Genomic DNA, 22,098 nt, shown 5'->3' on the forward strand with positions numbered 1-22,098 from the left:
AAAAATTTCTAAATATTCTAAATTATACGTTTATTCAAAGAAAATTTTTAGTTTTTAATTTAACACATAAATGTTGAGCTACAATTAAAGTGAAAGTTATAAATTAAAAGAGCAATGATTAATTAAAATCAAGAAATAATTTATAGAAATCAATCCATTTGTAGGAAAACAATAAGCATTATGTTACCGCAATCATTATTTATTTACTTGACCTATTTATATTTATATTTTAGGTGCAACTAGAAATGTAGCGGTTACGCTTCTACTTTCATGATTTGAGTGCAATTTATTTATTGCAATCAGTCTTCGATTAGTAGTGAAAGTATGTCGAAAGTAACGGACGTGTGCTCTACAGTATTGCTTGAAAGAAGAAATTCAACGTGTTTCAAATCGAATCAACAGCTTAGTTTTGAATATTTTCTGAAAAAAAAATACAGCAATAACCAAAAGCAAAGAACCGCTCCGTAGAGCGACCAGAAACAATATTGACAACGAATTAAGCGAGGTGAGCAGTTTAATAAGTTAAAGACAAGAATGTGGAATAGAATAATAAAGGAACTGATCATCAGTAAGTAGGGTTCAAAATTTTCCACGACAGCTTCAAATCTTGCATTTTATTTACAAAAGAAAAAGGACAGTTTATTTAATATATTTCCGTATTAAGTGGTAGCAATCAATAACAATGTACAACAAAATTTAACTTTTTAATGCTACTGGGGTCAAACTCATTTTTTTTAGACGCCATACTTAAAAAAAGTACAGGGGTCTATTGGGTTTGTTTTAACGAATATGTGCGTAACAGGCAGAAGGAGGCGTGGCAGACCCTATAAAGTATATATATTTTTGATCAGCATCAACAGCCGAGTCGATATAGCAATGTCCGTCTGTCCGTCTGTCCGTCTGTCTGTCCGTCTGTCTGTCCGTTTGTATGAGCGCCTAGATCTCAGAGACTATAAGAGATAGAGACACCAAACTTGGTATGTAGGTTCCTCTACATTGCAAGCAGATCAAGTTTGTTTCAAAATTCGGCCACGCCCCCTTTATCGCCCACAAATCGAAAAAAAAATTTCATATCCAAATTATAAGAACAATTTAAAAGCTATTGACACCAAATTTGGTATGTAGATTCTTCTATCTTGCAGGCAGGTCAAGTTAGATTCTTTTTTGAATCGGACCACTATATCATATAGCGCCCATAGGAACAATCGGTCGAAAATCAAGTTTTAGTATGAAAAACTTTTTTGTTTTTTGAGATATCTAAAGCAAACTAATACAATAAGCATATGACTTGGTTTTATATATCCTGTCCAAAGTATGTTCAAATCGGACTACTATATCATATAGCTGTCATAGGACCGATCGGGCGAAAATCAAGTCTTAGTATGAAAATCTTTAATGTTTTATGAGACATTGTAACCAATATGGTAGAATATGCATTTAAGTTAACTAAATATTTTTTAATTTTTTCCAAGTATGCTCGACTGTAGCACCGGCCGACTAGTTTTTTGGTTTTTTTTTCTTTTAATGCTTTAAAGCTTTTGAGAAAGGCATAGATTTTTCAAATTGGCTTTGGTGCTCTTGAGAAATCAAGCTCAACTCTGAAAAAACTTAAGAAAAATTCAAAAATTTTAAATTATAAAAAAAAAAGCTTCAACATAGAAAAACAATTGTTTTTATCTTATGGGACAGTATCACATAAAAACAATTATAAAAAGAACAACAACAATAAGCTTATGTACTAAAAATCTGTCTTTTTTTAATATTCGTATTTCCGCTTTTGCAGATTAAAGTGGAAAACTTGACAATAACAATTGCAACAACGGCTATATCTGAACTACACTATAAAGAGTGGCAACGTCGATAACGTTTAAATAAACCACAAGAGCAACAACATAAAAATATACAATGAATGACGACAGGAATAGCTCGCGGTTTTTGTATTTTATGAAGACGTTTTCAGAGGATTATAATCCGCATGTGGAGAAAAATCTTATAAGGTTTTGGGTATGCGGCGTCTCACTAAATATAGTTGCCGTCCTCGGTATTCTGGGCAACGTGATATCCATGATCGTACTCTCCCGTCCGCAGATGAAATCAAGTTTTAACTATTTGCTAATGGGTTTTGCACTCTGCGATACAATTTTTGTAATAAGCATCATGCTGTATGGTGGCATACCCTTAATATACCCGTATACGGGTCACTTATTCTGGTATTTCAACTATGTGTATCCGTTCAGCATAATTGTAATATTACCCATCGCCATGATTGCCCAGACGGCGAGCATCTATGTGATTTTAATGGTGACTGTGGAACGCTATGTGGCCGTCTGTCATCCGCTGAAAGCACGTGAATTCTGCACCTATCGACGAGCCAAGATCTCTTTTATAGTCTGCGTCTGCTTTGCGATTGTCTGTGGTATCCCACGTTTTTGGGAGTTCCACACGGTGATGTCTCAATTGCCCAACACGACCACTGTGCTCCACTGTGCGCGTCCGACACTCTTGAGAGTGGATCCCACCTACCTGAAAGTCTACAAGCACTGGTACTATTTGATTGTCAACTATTTGATACCCTTCCTCACGCTGGCCATACTCAATTGCCTGATCTACAGACGGGTGAGGCGAGCGAATCGAGTACGGAAAAGCATGTCGGGATCGGAGACGAGGGAAATGGGATTGGCAACGATTCTGATGTGTGCGGTTGTCGTATTGTTGATGTTTAACGCTCTGGCTGTCGTTTTGCACATCTGTGCGGCTTTCCGCATTGTGATGAATACCAAGTTGATCTACGTGTCCAATCTTCTAATCACTATCAACAACAGCATCAATTTTCTCATTTACATCAGCTTTGGCAAAAAGTTCAGGGAAGTTTTTTTACTCGTCTTTGTCAAGCGACGCGTCTGTCGAGTAACGGATAAGCACTTAGCAATTAATATTTCTTAATAATAAAATCATTCAAAAACAGATCAATGTAAATCCAAAGTGTGCCATTTTGGCATTTGGAAGTTGAATTTCTCAAAATGCTTGCTGGGAAAAGGCTGAGCAGCAGAAAACGTAAAACTTTTGAATTTATTCCAAATTATTTATACCAGATTACTACTGTACATGGTTAAAAATATTTGTTTTTATTTTTAAACCTAATTAAAAAATTGAATGCTTGTTTTTGTGTTTCCAGCTCGGGTTTTTAAGCAGCCTGAACCGGATAATAAACCGAACCCTTGAAATTAATTACCTTGCGAACCCGAACCTAAACCGAACCGCTTTCTAAAATAAAAGTTTCGGTTCGAAAAAAAATATAATTACATAAATTTTATGGTTTTCTAATATTACGCAAATATTTGAAATTATGTAATTATATTTTTTTTGAATTTGTGTAATATTAAAAAACCATAAAATTTATGTAATTATATTTTTTTTTCGAGCCGAAACTTTTATTTTAGAAAGCGGTTCTGTTTAGGTTCGGGTCTTCGGATTGAAATATGTCATATTTAAGTCTACAAATAACTGTAAAATATCATCAAAATGTGACTTTTTTGAAAAAAAAAAAAAATTTTATTAATTCAAAATGTTGATTAAAATGTATGACAATACAAATATTTGTTTGTATGAAATTGAACCAAGGTTCGTACCCAAATTATTATTGTAAATCTTAATATAAAAATGTAAAAATAAATAAAACTACATGTCATCATTTATTCGAAATAACTAGTGGATTAAATTAACACAATCAAATTGAAATTGTAATAAAAAAAATCAAAATGTGTAACAGAATGTAATTTAAAGTTAATATATTTTTTTTAAAGTGAATAACTCAAATATTAAATTTATGGGAATTTTTGCACTCACCATTTGGGCAATATGCGAACCTTGGCATACGCTTCCGGCAGATTGCCGTGTCCGTAGGCCTCGTCCCTCAGTGCGAGATCATCGCCAGCCATCAGGGAGACAACTAACTCACTTCTCTCCGCGTGATACCAAACCTGAATCTGTACACGACCGCTGACCATTTTTTCGCGTGCAATTTGCTCCTATATTTATGAGAGTTTCATTAGCAAAATGATTTAAATACAAAGCGTAGTCAAATTTTAAATCAAATACAAATTTAAATTTAAGTTCTGCGCTGTACAGCTTTCAATTAAATATTTAGTTATTAATTAGCCTAATGCCTACTGTCTATGGTAGTTTAAACTATTAGTTATTGTTGAATTCGCATATTTACAGCTGCTGTTCAAGTTTTTGTTGTTGTTTTTGTATTGTTGTGTACATAACTGAACAACAAATTAAAGCAATATAAACATAAATGAAACTAATTAAACGAGTGAAAACAAAGAAAGAGATAGAGAGAGAGAGAGAGAGAGAGAGAGAGCAAAGTATAGTGAAATGCATGCAAATCAACAGAGTGGAAAAATGCATTGCATACCCACAGGCGCTAAACAAACACACACACAAAAACACACACACACATGCGGAGCTACATGTAAATGATGCTTAAATAAGCGCATGTTGTATTACACACACACACACACACACACACAGAGATTGACCACAGAGGGAACCGCAATTGCAATCTGCCGTGGGCGATATCTACTGTTTTACTTTTTTTCTTTTTATTTTTTTTTTAACAAGCTTGGCTACACCCCTTCCCCCATCCCCCACTGACCGCTGAAACGGAAGTCATTGCTGCGCAGTTGCGCATAAGAGTCATTGTTGTAGTTGTAGTTGTTGTTGTTGCCATAGTGTTGTGTTTATTATATGTGTATGTCGAGCATAGAAAAGACGGCCTCATAACATATTCATAGCGTGTACATGCGCACAACAGCAACAACAACATCAACAGCAACTGCCACAGCAACAATATGAGCAACAATAACAATAATAACAACAAGTTGGATATCAAAAGCCGAGCTGATCGACTAGATTAGATGCCCAGCACTTATCTATTCGCAGCCCTTTAATACACTCACCATAAATTTAATAAAAGCAAACAATTAAATAAAAAAAAAATACAAAAATAAATAAATAAATAAATAATAAATACACTAAAAAATAAAATATATATTCAAAAAAGTATAATCAAACAGAAACTAAAAAAAAAAAGATCGACTTCCAGCTGGATTTGAACTCCCGCCACTCAGATTGCAAGCGAGTGCGCTATCCATCAAGCCACAAGCAGAAGAATGGATACACTCTTGTTCAGATATATTTTTGATTTCAATTTCAAAATTTTGTTTATTCGTTTTATTATTTTTGTTTATAATTTTTGCAAAGCAAATAACACAAGAATAAAAACTTAATGTGAGTTCCTTGACTCTCTCGCTCACCGACCTGTCACACATAAAGAATCTAAGTTTGGAAAATAGGTGCGATCGGTTACCCATTATGTCGATTGTTACTGTGTTTTAAAGTCCCTTAGAAATAAAAGGCAACTCTCTAATTAACTCTTTATCTAAATAACTCTAAAAACCCATTTTTGGTGGGTTTTAACTTGGTATGCATTTTTAAATACATTGTATATCCCAATTAAACTCGCTGTTTATTAACCGATTGAAACTAAATTTTCAACAAACGTTTGCAAAATAACAAAAAAAAATCAGACAAATTTAAATTTTGATGCCTTAAAATTTGCTTTGGTAAAATTCTAAAACAATTTTGATATGTGTGAGCAATATAAGCATAATTTCACAAACTTTGGTAGCTCTAACTCTTATTATATCTAAAAATATATAACAAAAAAGTCAACCACTGTCGCCAGCTAATAAGCCTGTGTTATTTTTTAGGCACTGGGCTTACAATAGCAGCAACTGTAACAACAATCATAGCACGTTGAATGAAACGACTGTCGAACTGTCTGACATTCAGTTTCAGTTTCATTTTCATTTTCATTTTCATGTTCAGTTGCTGCAATGGCAACGGAAGCCGCCATATTGCAATAACGTGTGCCAAAGCGGAAATGGACCAAAAACACACACATACACAGACACAACTGTTGCTGGATGTGTGTGTGTGTGTGTGTGTGTGTGTGTGTGTGTGTGTAGCAACTCTTTATGGTTATGCCAAAAAGTTTATTACATTACGAGACGCATTTCTCATCTCTTGACTGGTTACCGCACATCGAAATCGAAATCGAATTCGTGTTGGGACTTTATAAGGCAAGCGCACTTATCTAAAGGTACGCAGTTACCCATACACACATCTAAACACACACACACACACACACACTCACATACAAATACATGGCCGGATTATTGAAGTTTATCAAAATGGCAGGCTGGCAGGCAGCGATAAGTGCCTAAGCACTTGAAAAACTTTGCTGCAGAGCAAGATAGAGAGTTTGAAAGAGAGAGAGGGAGAGAGAGAGAGAAAGAGAGGCAGAAAAAAGGTAAAGTAAAGTGGCGGCCTTTCAAAAGCAATGCCGATAATAATGACGACGTCTTTGCTGCCTTTGAGTTTGTTGTTCAAAAGTTTTCTAATTTTCGACATTTCAAACATTTTCATGCCTCCCAGCTGTCAATTAAAGGCGACAGCACCTGTTGCTGACAGCAGCGACCTTAAAACAACGCCCAGCACTGTGGCAAAAGTCAACTGTTGCCGGGTAATGAAAAACTCGCACGCCAACTTGACACCTGTCCACCCCCATCCCCGCCAATGAGAGACAGAGAGAGAGCATACAGCTAAAGAAACCGCAACTAGGCACTCTTTACACACCCTACCTTCCCTTCACCCAACCATAAGCATAACCAGTTTGCCTGTGTGTGCGTGTGTGGCTTGAGTAACTAAAATTCATAGTAAACTTTTGCGACTACGGTGCGTATGAATAATAAATGCAGTGGCAAAGAAAGTGAAAACGAATTACACGCATACATATATAAACAAACACATACATAGATACATAGATGGTTACACACAGAGGTGAGTTTTAAAACGAACACATGGCGTATACGTAACATGCATAAATATATAAATATATAATTAGCTACAGGTCGCTTCCCTTTTTTTTTTGTGTTGTACAATATTAATAATTTTTAAAAATTCAATTCATTATGTGTGTGTGATGTGTGTATGCATATGTCAATGAAATCATTACATTCAATAAATCAATCAATCAATCATAAAGTCAGACGAGAAACAGCATAGCTCATAAAGTCAATCAATCAGCCAATCAAATTGATGACAGTAATTTTACTTTATACTTTTTATGACTTGTGACTTCTTCAGTTTCAGCTTTTTCTCTCACTTTCATTGCTGTTGTAATTTAACATGATTTTGATATATATTTTTTTTTTTTGTTTAACATATATTTATATATGCATATATATTTATAGATTTCTCGTTTATCGTTTAACTGTGCTGCAGTTAATGGTATTAAGTTCTCAATTTGTTGCCATAACTCGTGCCAGCTGGGGTTACAATTCTTGTACAGGTGAAATAAAAATTGAGCTCATACAATTAGCATAGGATTTTGTTATATGTATATAAATTTATAGGTATTAATTATTATTGTTTTTTTTGGTTTTTTTTTTGATATTTGTTTAAGGAAATGCTAGTCAGCTGTTAGTTGTAGGTTGTTAGATTAAAGAGCCACTAGTTAAATGCTAGTCAAACAAATTCTGTAGGCTTTGCGTATATTTTATGCAAATTAAGCAAAATGCAATCAAGTTTAAGAAAATACATTTAAATAAATCGATAAGAAAAACTAAACAAAGAAAGGGAAATAAATTGCATAATCAACTTAAAGTATTTAAAGATTTGTTCTGTTTCTTTTTGTGGTGTTTATTGTTGTTGTTTTGTTATTGCCAAGCTTCTAACTCTACAGATCTCAGAAAGTACCTGTTAATGCTCCTTTATCTTTCAGCTAGTATATTACATTAAATGTACTCTCAATTGTATTATTATTTACAAACAAAATTGGAAAATTGAAGGCAAGTGTATGCATATAATTAAGTATGTTACAGGGTGTCACTTTGTTGTTTGGACAGCTAAGGAAAAGTGTTAAAACGTATGCAACACTATGTACGAGTACAGATTGGACAGACAGAGAGAAAACGAGAGCGAATAAAGGAGAAAGGGAGATGGATCATTAAAGAGTCAGGAATTATGCATAAATCAAATAGGGAGGCATGAAGGTAACGAAAGGGAATGACAGAGAAAGGTAAACATTTGCTAAGCGAAACGCAAACAAAAGCTCATAAATTGACAGAGAAATGGAAATTGTTTACAAGGACACAGCGCAGCACAAAAAACAGGGCGTATACGTAACGTACAAACAGATAAAGAAACAAAACAGGGCAGAAAAATAAAAATAAAAATTTTATAAAAAAAATTAAAGAAGAAAAGCGCACTTTATATATTACAAACTTTTTTTTTTGTGGGTATCACAATATGTATAAGTACAACTTATAGAACCTAACTATATTACAGTTGAAATTTATTTAATTTTTTTTTGGTTTTGGTTTTGATTTGGATTTTCTAGCGGGACTTTAATTTGTGGTTTTTCTTTTGGGTGTGCTAAAAGACTGTACAAGTTATGTATATAGAAAGTATATTAATTTGTTAGGGGATGCTTCATTTATACAAGTATTATATATAGTACGATACGATATAGAGTTGATAGAGTTGCATTTTAGTTCATTTACCATTTGGGCATCGATTTGTGGATCATTGTGGTGGCTGAAGCTCGGAAAATCTGTTGAATCCGCTGCTGTATAAAAGTGAGGAAATGCATTTCCCCAAACTCGAATTTTTCTTTAATTTTCAGTTTCTTCAATTTTTCAATTTGCAGTTAAATAGAGAGAGACTTTATTTTTCACGTTTCTTTTCTTTCATTCTTTCGGTTTAGCACATTTTTTTTTGGTTACGTTACGCATTACGTATACGCATTCAAGTGTTAGAGTTCAAAATAAACTGGGTGTATATAGATATCGTATAGAATTGTAAAGTTATATGTATACATTGGTATATATAGTTATGTATATATGTATATATATATATATATCATTTATGTATAGTTAAGCGACTGTCTTTCTGCTTTCAAATGAATCTTTTTTGGCTTTAATTTATCTCTTATTTTCACCGTTTACTTTCAAGTTTTAAACATATACAAAAAATGTGTGAATGCAACACAGTTACAGTTACAGTTATAGTTACAGTTACAGTTACAGTTACGATTACGATTACAGTCATCAGTTTTCATGTTTCTCATAATTTTGTTTTTATTTAAAATTTTCTGGATTGTACTTAAGTCAATAGCTTTGAGGGCGGGGGGAAGTACTCGTATTACATACAGTTCTCTAAATACATATGTGTGAGCGTGAGTGTGTGAGTGTATGTGTATGTGTGTAGGCTATACAAAAGTGTAATTACAATAAATCATAGTTCAATTCATATCACCCATCTGACAGGAGTTACACAGCTTTAAGCAGCAGCTATTTTTAATTAATTAAATTTAAAGACTACGATTAACGGCATGTTTTTTTTTTTATTCAAGTCAAGTGTTAAACTGTCTGAATTTTCAGAGCACTTTCGTTTATTATTGTGTGTTCAGTTAAAGTTGGTGGGCTCCACGATTTCCTAAATTTGCATTATGCTTAACATTAACAAACAATCAGCACTAACAATGACATACACAAATACAAAGATACTCGCATATAAGTAGGCGTATGTGTGTGTGTATACATATACATATACAAACACAAATACATGGTAAATATATAACTTATGATTGGGTCCAACAAATGCGCACAACTCTCGCCTCTTTTCAGTATATATATATATTTATAGTATGCTCATACAGTTGGGCAAATAATTGTTCTGACACAATCAAAAAACTCACACATTTGTTTCTTAACTTTTGAAATTAATGTATCTAATTATTGTTCTAAGAACCAGAAATATTTGTAATTAAATAATACAAAAATTAAAAACTAGTAAAATGTTTATGTGAATTTTAAATTTTGTCAAAATATTTACTTGTCTTACTGTAGGGAGCTTTTGGTTTTTTTTTTATTTCGGTTAAAAAACATTTAAACATTTCAACAACAAGCTACTTTTAAATTTGATTTGGTTTTGTTTGTATTTTTTTTTATAACGCAATTGGCGCTTGCTACTTATTTGTTTAAGTTATAAAGTCAATAACATTTAAAACACACATATATATATATATATATAGTTAAATTCTGCTACAATTTGCACTAGTAACATTTATAAAGATATATATTTGGGTTTGTTTTCTTTATGTTCTTTATATATAAGTAACTGTTTAGCTTTCGATATCAATATTGTGTTCAGCTGGAGAACTGGAGTTCTAATGGATTGAACTCGGTATCAAATGTTCTACACAACACGAGTAGGAAATGTTTAAAAATTCGTTACTGTCTTTAGGCGAAAGACAACTAACAATTAAAACTCTTTTTTCTGTTCAGCTTATAACTCTATTGTTGGTGCTTTGTTCTTACTGTGTTCTTTTACTCGGACAATTCGATTGTCCCGAAGAGAAGGATCAACTAACACAAAATATACGTATTTATAAATAGTTTAAAGGATGCTTTTTCGTATATTTATGTAGTTCTTGAGCATCCATAGCTATACTTTTTATTTATTTTCTTTAGTTCTTAAGGTAAGTTGTAGCCATATAATCGTATTATAAATATATGTAGTTTTGTTTTGTTGTTTCTTTAGTTCACTAACAATTATTTCTACCAACACCGAAAAATAAATACTGTATAACTTTGTGTGTATTGATTATATGACAAAATAGCAAAGAACACATTTATCCATTTGTTTTATGGTTAGTTACTTGGTTAGTTAGTTAATTAGTTAGTTAGTGGTTGTAAGTAATATTAACAATTAAATTAAATTAAAGGAAAACACATAGAAAATCATATGGGAAATACTCAATTTATCTACTAGAAATACAAATACAAATACGAGTTCGATTATTTCGATTCTCCTATTTGATAAAATAAATAGAAATGATTTAATTATGTGAATTAAAATAAGGTGAGTTTTTTAAAGGTAGTAAAATTTTTGAAGCTGCACTCAAATGAGAATAATTGAATTTTTTTTTGAGGAAAGCTGAAAATTGTGTGGGAAAAATCTGCGTATGCTTAAGCTGCATAGTTCTTTTTTTTATAGCTAATTATTGCATTATAGCCCATTGTGTATTATATACTATATATATACTAAATGTAGTGTATATATATAGGGTATATATTTTGTATGTTCACTTTCTTAACTTTTAGCTCAAATTGAAATGAATAATACGAAATTGTTTTTTATACCGGAGTTTTTGGTAATTTCCGTCTAGTTGGCGATGCTGGTGATTTGTCAGTGTTGATTTCGGGGTCTGTGTTACAAATATTGGTAAAGATTTTTTTTGTTGGAAAAGAAGTAACAAGAAACGAGAACAACAAATGAAAATTATGTAAATGTTCTTTAGCTGAATGGTACATCAATATTTGGTGGTTGTATAAATATATATACAGTGGGGGGAACAACGGGATTATATAGTTTAGTAACTGGCACTTACCCGCTATGAGTCCCAGTCCCACAGGACCGTCGCCAGATCTTCGAGGTCCACTCTGTCCGCCACTATTGCCCGGAGGCAGATTCTCATCAAAGAGATCGCACATGCGAAAATCTGTGGCATGTTCCACCAACAGCTCAACAATGTCCCCGGTGCGATCCATAATGGAGCAAACCTCCTCAAAGCTGCGATCGATCAGCGACATGCCATTCCACTCAAGTATCTAGAGAAAGCAGACAAACCATCCGTAGTAATTTAAAAAAAAAATAAACTTGTTGTCTGCAACAAATGTTGGATCAATTTAAAATTTTTAAATACACCCAAATTCTTAAACATATTATTCGATACATTTAGAAAGTATTAATTCTTATATAATTTTTTTTTTATTCATTTAATTTTAATTGTATACATATTATATTTATAAATTATATTGTCTTTTTTTATATTTAGATTTTTATATATTTCATTATTTAATAAATTTTTTTTTGTATTTTCTTTTTATTTTGTTTAATTTGAATTCCTTTCAATTCCTTTTTTATTTTTTATATATTTTGATAGTTATATTTTAGCTTTAATTATCTTTTTTTAATTAGATTTTTATATATTATACTATTAATTTAATTGTATTTTTTTCAAATTATTTTTTTACATTGTTATAACTATTTTTTATTTCATATTTTATATTTTTTTACTTTGTTATAATTATTTTTTATTTCATATTTTATATTCACATTTTAAACTTATTTGTCATTATCTTATTTTTTAATTTGTATATTTTTCAGTATTTAATTTATTTAATTATCTTTATATATTTAAAGTTTTTAATTTTTAGGCAAATATTAGTTATAGATTTAGTAATTTAATTAATATTTAATTTTTTCTATATTATTTAATATCCATTTAACAAAATTTTATTTTAAATATTGTCATAAAATTTTTCGATTGCCTTAGTTGAAATTAAATTGAATAAATAAATAAATTATTTGATAGCTGTCATAAAAGGAATGGTAAAAAATTGGAATTTCTGCTGCATTTGTTAAATATTATATTATATTATATAAATATGACAGCAACTTATTAAAGTTTGTCTAAAGACCAGTAATTACTCATTTAGAAAATATTCTCTAATTTGTGCAGAGAGTTCACTCACCTTATCGCCTTGCTGTAAGCCATTTTTCTCGGCTGGTCCGCCAGGCACAGTCCAGACAATGTAGGCAAATAATCGACCATCAGCGCCAGTTTTGCCGCCAACAACTCGCATGCCAAAGCCTCGTGCTGCAAGTAGTAACAAGACAAAAATTTAATAAGAAAATATGCTGACTGATTATGGAGCAGTAAAGAGAATAGACAGATATTGAAAAAGAGAGAGGGCAAGGGAGCGGAAAAAATCAATAGTAAATCTTAGACTCGACACAGATACAACGCACGTAGTAAGAACAGATTTGGTCAACAATTTGTGTTGATTTCATTTGCAGTTTGCACTGTGTCTAGTGTACATTGCGTATACGCCCCGTGTTGTCTATAAAGAAAAGCACTCGACTCGACTCGACTATTTGCCTGGCTGTCTGCATGTTTGCTTGTCTGTCTGTCTGTCTGTCTGTCTGTCGGTCTGTCTATGTTTTGTGCTTAGTCAACTTTTATGAGTCTCACTCTATAAATAAATATATTGTGCTCAAAACGAGCTTGACTTGTTGTGACCTGTGTCTTAGAATTGTCTAACAAATTAATCAACGTTTCACTTAACTTTTAACTTATTTATGTCTTAACAGATATTGATAAAATTGTATATAGAATATTTTAATTGTTAATTTTTTAAGCATATTTTATAATTTTATCATAAATTCTTAATAATATTTTGCTGTCAACTGATTTAAATTATATTAAATAAATAGTTTAATCCTTTCAGCTATTAATTAAAATTGTTATATAATATAATTGAGTTTTTCACTTTATAAACCTATTTTATCATTATATATTCATACATAAATATTTGTTTGTCTGTCATCTTAAATAAATAAATAAATATGCCAAAAACTCGCTGTTTTTCAACCTGTCCAAATGTAGCTTTTAGAAGACTTGCAGCTGCACTCTAAAGATTTCGCTGGGAGATTTCTAACAATTTAATTAATTTAATTGCAATTTCAGTTGCCAGTTACCAGTTTGCCAGTTGGCAGCGCTCAGTTTCAAGTACTTATCATTGGGCGCAGAAAACTAATTTCAACAATTTGTGCACGAAAACTTGCGAAGCCGGATTTCCGTTTTCCCCTCCCAAGAAATCCCTTACTGTTCACATTACCCTCGTGGACAGACAGTTGAACGCTTGCTGCAGACAATGGCAAAGAAAGTTAACCAGAGACTTGGCTGCTGGGCAGGCCAAGAAAAGAAGAAAATACAACAATAAGAAAAGAGGAGAGTTTGTCATTGACAATGAAATTTGGTCCCCAAGGTTGGGTTGATATTTTCAGCTTGCAGTTGCGTTGATTTCCAGCAGAATAATTCAGGGCAGGTGGCTTCCGTTTTGGGCCAAAACTTTTGCAAAAACAAAAAAAAAAAGGAAAGCGCGCTCCGAAGTATGCAATAAAATGTTGCGCATTCGCCACGTTGCTGTTTTTGTTGTTGACTTAGGCACATTGATACCCAATTAGGATAACGCGACATTTTCTCTCGAGTGTTTTAATCAAAAGTTTCTTTATTTTTAATGTCTGTTCTCTGTTTTCTGTTCCTTGTTGTTGTGTGCTGCCCACGCTTAAGACAGCAATAAAATCCAAATAAATAAAACACAAATCCTTTGCTGTCAGCGTGCTCTGCTGACAGCAGAAAAGCGAATGTCACTAAGGATGTAAAATGCTCAGATAATTCCAGAGCTGACCAAGTTAAGAGTTGGGAAAGTAGTAGTTAAAGATTCATTCATTAAAACAAGGCTAAAAAAATTATGACCTAACAAAATTTTACCAATTCTTTAACATTTTTTACAAAAGATTTCTAATTTTTGATTTTTGAAATTGTATACAAAACAATTATTATTGAATTTGTATTTATAAATTACGGTTTATCACTTATTTTTAACTTATTTTTAAATGAAAATCATAATAAGTGTTATAATAAAACAAGTTTGATTATTCATTTTTAAAAATAAGTTTTAATTTAAGCTGTTAAAAAAAAAAATAATTGTACAATATTAAAAAAACCCTAAAAAAGTTTTATTCATAAACTTTATAATAAAAGTTTAAATTAAATATTATTTAACAATTTTAAACTAAAAAAGATATTATAAATACAATGAAAATTAAGTTTTTTTTAGTTTCACTGCTACTTTTGAATATTTTTCTCACTTGTCTTAATTATTTATTTATGAATTGATTTCTTTAGATAAAATTTGCTTTTAAGAGTCTTAATTTTAGCACTTTGCTGGGCAGTGTATTAGTTAGTCGGACAAGCTGTACTTTTAGTTTTCTTTTTTTAGCATGAATTTTCGATTTGTTTTTCTCTTCGTCTGGCCATAAAAGTTGCCACATTAAAATCATGAGACGACCCTGAACGAAACACAGCTCAACTTCAAGGTGAAGTGAGGTGAGTTGGAACTTTTACTTTTACTCTGGCTATTTTTGTAGCTTTTGTCTCTCATTGTTCAGTGTCCTTTCGTGTGTATTTGTCATTCATTCAGGTCTCTTTTTTTATGATACAATTTGTTGTTCTTTTACTTATTTTATGTGGGTATCATTAGGATTTTAATAAGCCAAACACTGAGCATTGTTGTCTGTCCAGTAAAGGGATTCTTTTTTTTATTTGGCAACTTTTTATGTAGCCAGACCACATACTAATTTTTAGGGAACTTTTAAAGCTATATATGTGTTGGAAAGTGTGCTGAAAACTTTTAAAACTTGTGTCACAGAAACTGCTCTGCATCCTAGGAGTAATGTCATTAACTGTGCAAACTTTTACCTGGCAGAGACTGAACGACTTAATCGATGCACACAAGAGATACAGAGAGAAAGAGAGAGAGCGCAAGAGAGAGAGAGAGAGTGAAAGAGTGTGACTAAGTTTAGTTTTTTTGCCTGTTATCGGCAGCTATAAAAATTGATTCTTAATTAAACTAGCATAGCAGAGTAGAGCAAGATGTTGGCAGGCTCCAGTTGAGGTTATCAACTTAAGGGCAAAACTAAAAACTAATAAACAAACCCCTGGCATCTACTATACTATGTGTGTGTACGTGTGTGTGCATCCAAGTGCTACTTGGGAACACCTGCTCTTGATTCTCCTTAGCGCCAGGCAATTGCTCGTTTATGTCAACAGATGAGCGACAAGGCTGGCTAAAAGGACGAAAGCACGAAAGCACCACAGGACGAAAGAAAGTGGTTAAGTAATGTACTTAAGAGCACTAAAACTATGAATGCGAAACAGCGCTGGCGTTTTAGCTTTTTTATTGCCAAGTTTAGCACGTTCAATTTTTTTAACGAATTCAATAAAATTTTAATGCAGTGTGAATTTAGAAGCCAAAAAATGATCAAAATGACATTCCGCTTGAATCGGTTAAGTTTTGACAAAGTTATGACAGTCTAAAGCTTTTGAAAAAACGTCAAGGGGCAAATCAAGGGACAGTTCGGATAAAATAGACAGTGATAGGGGATAAAATCGAATTTTTTAACTAGTTAATATTTTAATGCAGAATCAAATTAGAGGCCAAATAATGATCAGAATGATAATCCGCATGGAAATCGGTCAAGTTCTTGCAAAGTTATGTGATTTTGAAGTTTTTGAAAAAGTGTCAAGTGTATGAAAAAAATTCACAGTGATGACTAAAAAATTAAATTTTTTAAGTAAACAATATTTTGATGCAGAATCAAAGTAGAGGCCAAATAATGATCAAAATGGTATTCCGCATGAAAATCGGTCAAGTTTTGGCAAAGTTGTGTGATTTTGAAGTTTTTGAAAAAGTGTCAAGGGGCAAGTCAAGGGAAAGTTCGGATAAAATAGACAGTGATAAGGGATAAAATCGAATTTTTTAACTAGTTAATATTTTAATGCAGAATCAAATTAGAGGCCAAATAATGATCAGAATGCAAATCGGTCAAGATTTGGCAAAGTTATGAAAGTTGGAAATTTTTGTCTATGGGTCAAGGGGCAATTCAAGGGAAAGTTCGGATGAAATAGACAGTGATAGGGGTAAAAATCGAATTTTTTAAGTACATTATATTTTGACGCAGAATCAAAGTAGAGGCCAAATAATGATCAAAATGGTATTCCGCATGAAAATCGGTCAAGTATTGGCAAAGTTATGACAATTTGAAGTTTTTGAGTAAGTGTCAATTGGAAAGTCAGGGAAGAGTCCGGATAAAATACACAGTGATCGGAAAAAAAATTGAATTTTTTAAGTAAATAATATTTTGATGCAGAATGAAAGAAGAGGCCAAATAATGATCAAAATGGTATTCCGCATGAAAATCGGTCAGTTATTGGCAAAGTTATGACAATTTGAAGTTTTTGAGTAAGTGTCAATTGGAAAGTCAGGGGAAAGTTCGGATAAAATACACAGTGATCGGAAAAAAAATTGAATTTTTTAGGTAAATAATATTTTGATGCAGAATGAAAGTAGAGGCCAAATAATGATCAAAATTATATTCCGCATGAAAATCGGTAAAGTTTTGGCAAAGTTATGACAGTTCGAAGTTGGTCAAGCCTCTGACCTAGCAACTAACAAGTCAAAATTTATCTTTAATTTGACATGATTTTTTACAGAAAAATAAAGGTTCTCAGAATCAATTTTAAAGTGTTGTTTTATACTAATAACGATATAAGGAGTTGACTTAGAGTAAAAACTTGAGAATTAAAATTTTGAATTTTCAAAATATCAAAGGGGGGACCCTTACCATCAAACCATGGCTATGATGGAAAAATATAAAATTTTGTAAGTGAATAATATTTAAATGCAGGTTGAAATTAGAGGCCAAATTATGATCAAATTGATATTCCGCTTGAAAATCGGTTTATATTTGACAAAGTTATGACAGATTGAAGTTAGTCAGTCTATTCACTTCAGAAGTTAAGAATTAAATTATTTGTATAATTTTAAGCAAACGTTTTATATTTTTCTATGCATTTAATTTAGCTTTTTTTTAAATTTATTTTTGCATTTTATGAACTTTGAATATAGATTATTTTGATGGTCTAATGCTGGCAACACTGAAAAGAGCCAAGTTAAAGGCAAAAGGAGGCGAGTCAAGACTTTGCTACCTGTTGCCCAGAAAAACGATCCAATCACACGCAAAACAAGTACACAGTTAACTTAACATTGTAGGTACAAGAGTGGAGAAGTGTATGTAATGTGTATATGTGTGTGTTTGACGTGATTTGCAGCAATAAATGTGTGTAGCTCATGAGGCTGCATAAAATTTCATTAGCCATGTTAAGACGCCATTTAGCCATTTGGTCAACAGTAGCGTTGTCGCTTATTGCTTTTGTTGTATAACACTTAAGCTGTTGCATAATTGACAACGTATTTGAGCATTCAATTACAATTAAATACATATTGTGAATCGATGGCAATTGTGAGCTGTGATTGTGAATTGCATTTGATGTGTATTTCAGCTTAATTAAACACTTCCATTAGCTGCAAAAGCAACTGCTAATTGCGACGAGTTTCGAAATAATTGTGTGCAGAGTTGCTTTTAAATTATAAGCAGAATGCCAATCACACACACACATAACTACACACATACACTGGTGAAAATTATTGATTTAAATAAATTAATTTACATGAAAATTCTTGTTCTTAAGAGAAAAATTTTAATTTTCAGCGCTTTTGTATTCAAAATGATTTGAGAGTCAAAAAAACATATAATTTTTGAATATGTTTTAATTTGTTTTTTTTTTTTCCTAAAGTTCGGTTTTTTAATGTCCAGTTAAATTTGAGCTATTTTGAATTATTAAAAATTGAATTTGATATTAATGTTTATGCTTTTTATATCAAAATATCTTTAAGCTTATTTATTTATAGTTGATAACGCATAATCGACAGAGAGAAAATATAATCACCTAAAGTTTCTATGTAACAATATGTTTTAATTCATATTTAAAAAGATAAATAATTTAAATTTAAGTTACTGCTCAAAAATGATAGTTGATACTTAATTGGAATTAAGTCGAATATTTTTGATTTTAGAAACTGATATTTTTTATCAGTGTAGACACATGCCAGTCAATAATTCAAGGTAAATTGCAACAGAGGATGCCGCTGTCAGGTGGCACAACAACAATAACAACAATATCTAGAAAGGACGCCGCAACGTTCGTCATGCGTGTGCTTGCGGTTAAGCCGCAGCTAAGGATACGAGGCAAGGATATACAAGGATATTTTGCGAGCAGCTCGTATAATAAATGCCAGCAGCGCCAGCAAGCCAAGAAAATGGTTTAGCACATTAAAATTCCACTTGCTTCGTTGCATATCAAATATGCCAGGCAGTCAGGTAACTGAAGAGTAGCAGCAAAATGAGAGAGAGAGAGAGAGAGAGTAGAGGGGGACATAGACACCAAGCAGCCAAGTGAGAGCCTGCTTAACTCCTGATACAAGACTTGAGCAGATCCCACTCCAACATTATATTCTTCTTCTCCTTCTCTTTCTCTTTTTTTTTTCTTTTCGTATCGTTGCAGCTGCGCTTATGCGTTATTTGTTGGCTATTGACATATTTTTTTATGGCATGCAAATTGAAATTTTACTATATAAGTAAGGCAGTCTTGAGTGGCAGCCAGCTGGCTAGAAGAAGAAGCAGCAGCAGCAGCCATTGGTTAGTTATTTTGATTGAAATTATGTGGGCTCGTGCCAAGGCAGTTTGACATTTTAAGCCAATTAGACGTGGCATACTTTTCAGTTAACCAACTCGAGCAGTTCCGGAATTTGAAAGCGTCAATAAATTAAAAAAAACTCATTAATAAAATGTTATTCCGCATGAAAATCGGTTGAGTTTTGGCAAAGTTATGGTAGATTTAAGTTTTTGAAAAAGTGTCAAGGGGTAAGTATAGACAAAATAGACAGTTATGAAAAAAAATAAATTTTTTTGGGTGCATTAAATTTTGATGCACTTTTAAATTAGAGGGAATATTATGAATAAAATGATATTCCGCATGAAAATCGGTTGAGTTTTGGCAAAGTTATAGTAGATTTAAGTTTTTGAAAAAGTGTCAAGGGGTAAGTATGGAAAAAATAGACAGTAATGAAAAAAAATAAAATTTTTTAAGTGTATTAAATTTTGATGCATAATTAAATTAGAGACCAAATAATGAATAAAATGATATTCCGCATGAAAATCGATTGAGTTTTGGCAAATTTATGGTAGATTTAAGTTTTTGAAAAAGTGTCAAGGGGTAAGTATAGAAAAAATAGACAGTGATGGAAAAAAATAAAATTTTTCAAGTGCATTAAATTTTGATGCAGCATAAAATTAGAGGCCAAATAATGAATAAAATGATATTCCGCATGAAAATCGGTTGAGTTTTGGCAAAGTTATGACAGTTTGAAGTTTTTGAGAAAGTACGGAAATAGTGGGCTGTAAAGTAAAAGTTTACATAAAGTAATTGAAATTTAGCTTCCTTAGAAGTAGAATAATTCTTAATCGCATGCTATTCACTTGCTGATTTCATAAATAAATAGCTCTTACGCTCTGTGCGCTCTCTTGATTGTCAATCAATCAGTCAGTCAATCAATCGGCACAAAGAGGTTTTACATATAGGGTTTGTTGTTGAAATTGTATTGAAAGCGATTTGAGTTTCAATTACGAACGACTAACTGGCAAATCGATTTTCAATTTGCGCTGTTATATTTGCATAAACTTTGCACTCAACTCTCAGCTTGTTTTGGCCTCCCCTCACACCACTTTTCCTCCACTTTTCCACCGCTTTTCCCTCCTTATGCTTCTTATGTTCAAGAGTTACAACTTTTCACATTTACAAGTCCTTCGCTGCAGTTTTTGTCAGTTTTTCGAATTTTATTTTGCCATTTAACAAACTCTGTGTGTTTTGGAACAAATGCTAAGGCTCCAGGGTATTGAGAGAAACAAAAAGAGATAGCTAGTGAGAGAGATAGCAAGAGTGAGTGCAAATAAAACTAAAACTAGCCGACTTTTATTGCATTTGATTTTTGATGTGCGAAAATGTGTCTGACAGCGACTTAAAACATGGATATCAAAACTCCTTCGGGGCGGAAAACATTCATGGTAGGCGTGGCACATCAATTTATGGCATATTCATTTATTAAGTAAAGCACTGGAATAAAGCTTAAGAGCTCAGTTAATAAAGCAGTTGTTACTAGTTCTGTTTTTAATATTTTGAGGGAGGTTATTATAATTTGGCCATGAAATGTGCAACGCATTAAAGTCGACTTTATATAGAAGATATAAAAAATAAATTATTTAATGTATTGCAAATATTTAAGATTAAAAACTCGTAACTAAGTTTGTTTGCCTTTTAAGATTTTTCTATTAAAATTAAATGAAATGCAAGAAATGTTTCTTAAATCAAAAAATGGTATTTACAAAAAAATTTTAAACAGACTTCAGAAAATTTGCTGGGAAACTATATATCAGAAAAATAGAGTTCTGGTCTAAAGTGATTAATATTTGCTTAAACAACAAAATGCAGAGTAATTAAGCCTCGTCTGTTTGTTATTCCTTTTTTTTTATCTCTTAGTTCTCTCTTCTAAATTCCGATTTTATGCATTTCCTTTGAATTCTAATACCCAGGCACGTTTTATGCTATTGATTTTTCACAGTGCTGATAATTAAAAATTCATTTTATGCGCATCGTTTTTCGAGCAGTCTCTGTCGCAGTCGCTGTCGCAGTCGGCGTCGCAGTCGCTGCTGGCCAGTGAAGTATGCAACAAAAAAAATGCATATAATTAAAATACTCAAACAGCCACAGACAACTACAACCAACTGTCGTTGTGTGTGTGTGTATGTATATGCATGTGTGTGTCTATAGTTTAAACTGTTATACTGTTATATATACTGTTATATGCATGGGTAGGAAGTAGATCCTTCAATGTGACCAGGTCTGTGTGCGCTTGGCCTTTATGTCGATGAAATCCGCTCAGTTGCTTAATCTGCTACCAGTTTCGCTTCCGCTTTTCCACTTTTCCGGGTTTCATTTGGGGCCCACGGGGCTTCGTCCAACCACATTATCCCTAACGGTCGTACCGTGCACTTCGCTCGGGGAATTCATGAAGAGCAGCGGTCGAATTTCCCTTCCCCTCCGAACGCTGTGGAACAGGAAATGTTGGCGGTATACCAAAGTCTTTTCGGTTGCTCTTTGGTAGCTTTGCTTGCTCATACGTTCAAATAGACGGCAGGACAGTGCGACAGACGGACGGATAGAGGGACGGACAAAGGCACAGAGGAACAGAGAAACGAGCGGAAGGACGTGTCGTCGTTCTGTTGAATTAGCATAACCAAACGTTGTATTGAGTCTTATTTACTTGGACATTTCCGGTGAGGCCAACAGGCAAAACGGTCACAGTAAGCTTTCATCAAATGCGAAATTTGCTGTGCACACACACATCCAACCATTCTAAGAATGAGTGTCGATATTGT

At 32.6% G+C, this 22,098-nt stretch overlaps 2 protein-coding genes across 3 annotated transcripts in view; one reads left to right on the forward strand and one right to left on the reverse strand.

Moving 5' to 3' along the window:
* Positions 1-22,098, reverse strand: part of LOC117788814 (regulating synaptic membrane exocytosis protein 2) — a 61,178-nt gene that overhangs the window by 22,224 nt on the left and 16,856 nt on the right. For both annotated transcript variants that reach the window (XM_034627684.1, XM_034627685.1), the window contains exons 8-11: positions 12,672-12,796; positions 11,525-11,744; positions 11,277-11,341; positions 3,847-4,028 (exon numbers count right to left, since the gene is read on the reverse strand). In XM_034627684.1, coding sequence (XP_034483575.1) covers positions 3,847-4,028; positions 11,277-11,341; positions 11,525-11,744; positions 12,672-12,796 — 592 coding nt within the window. The remainder of the gene's footprint in view (positions 1-3,846; positions 4,029-11,276; positions 11,342-11,524; positions 11,745-12,671; positions 12,797-22,098) is intronic.
* LOC117788920 (FMRFamide receptor-like) lies at positions 1,906-3,048 on the forward strand. Its single transcript, XM_034627862.1, has one exon. The coding sequence runs from the start codon at positions 1,906-1,908 to the stop codon at positions 2,941-2,943; it is 1,038 nt and encodes a 345-aa protein (XP_034483753.1). The 3' UTR covers positions 2,944-3,048.

Source organism: Drosophila innubila (assembly GCF_004354385.1).
Source record: "Drosophila innubila isolate TH190305 chromosome 3L unlocalized genomic scaffold, UK_Dinn_1.0 0_D_3L, whole genome shotgun sequence".
Classification (NCBI taxonomy): Eukaryota; Metazoa; Arthropoda; class Insecta; order Diptera; family Drosophilidae; genus Drosophila; species Drosophila innubila.

What these genes read in the sequence shown, in the direction of transcription:
- LOC117788920 (XM_034627862.1), top strand. Translation starts at nt 1,906, where the DNA reads ATGAATGACGACAGGAATAGCTCGCGGTTTTTGTATTTTATGAAGACG.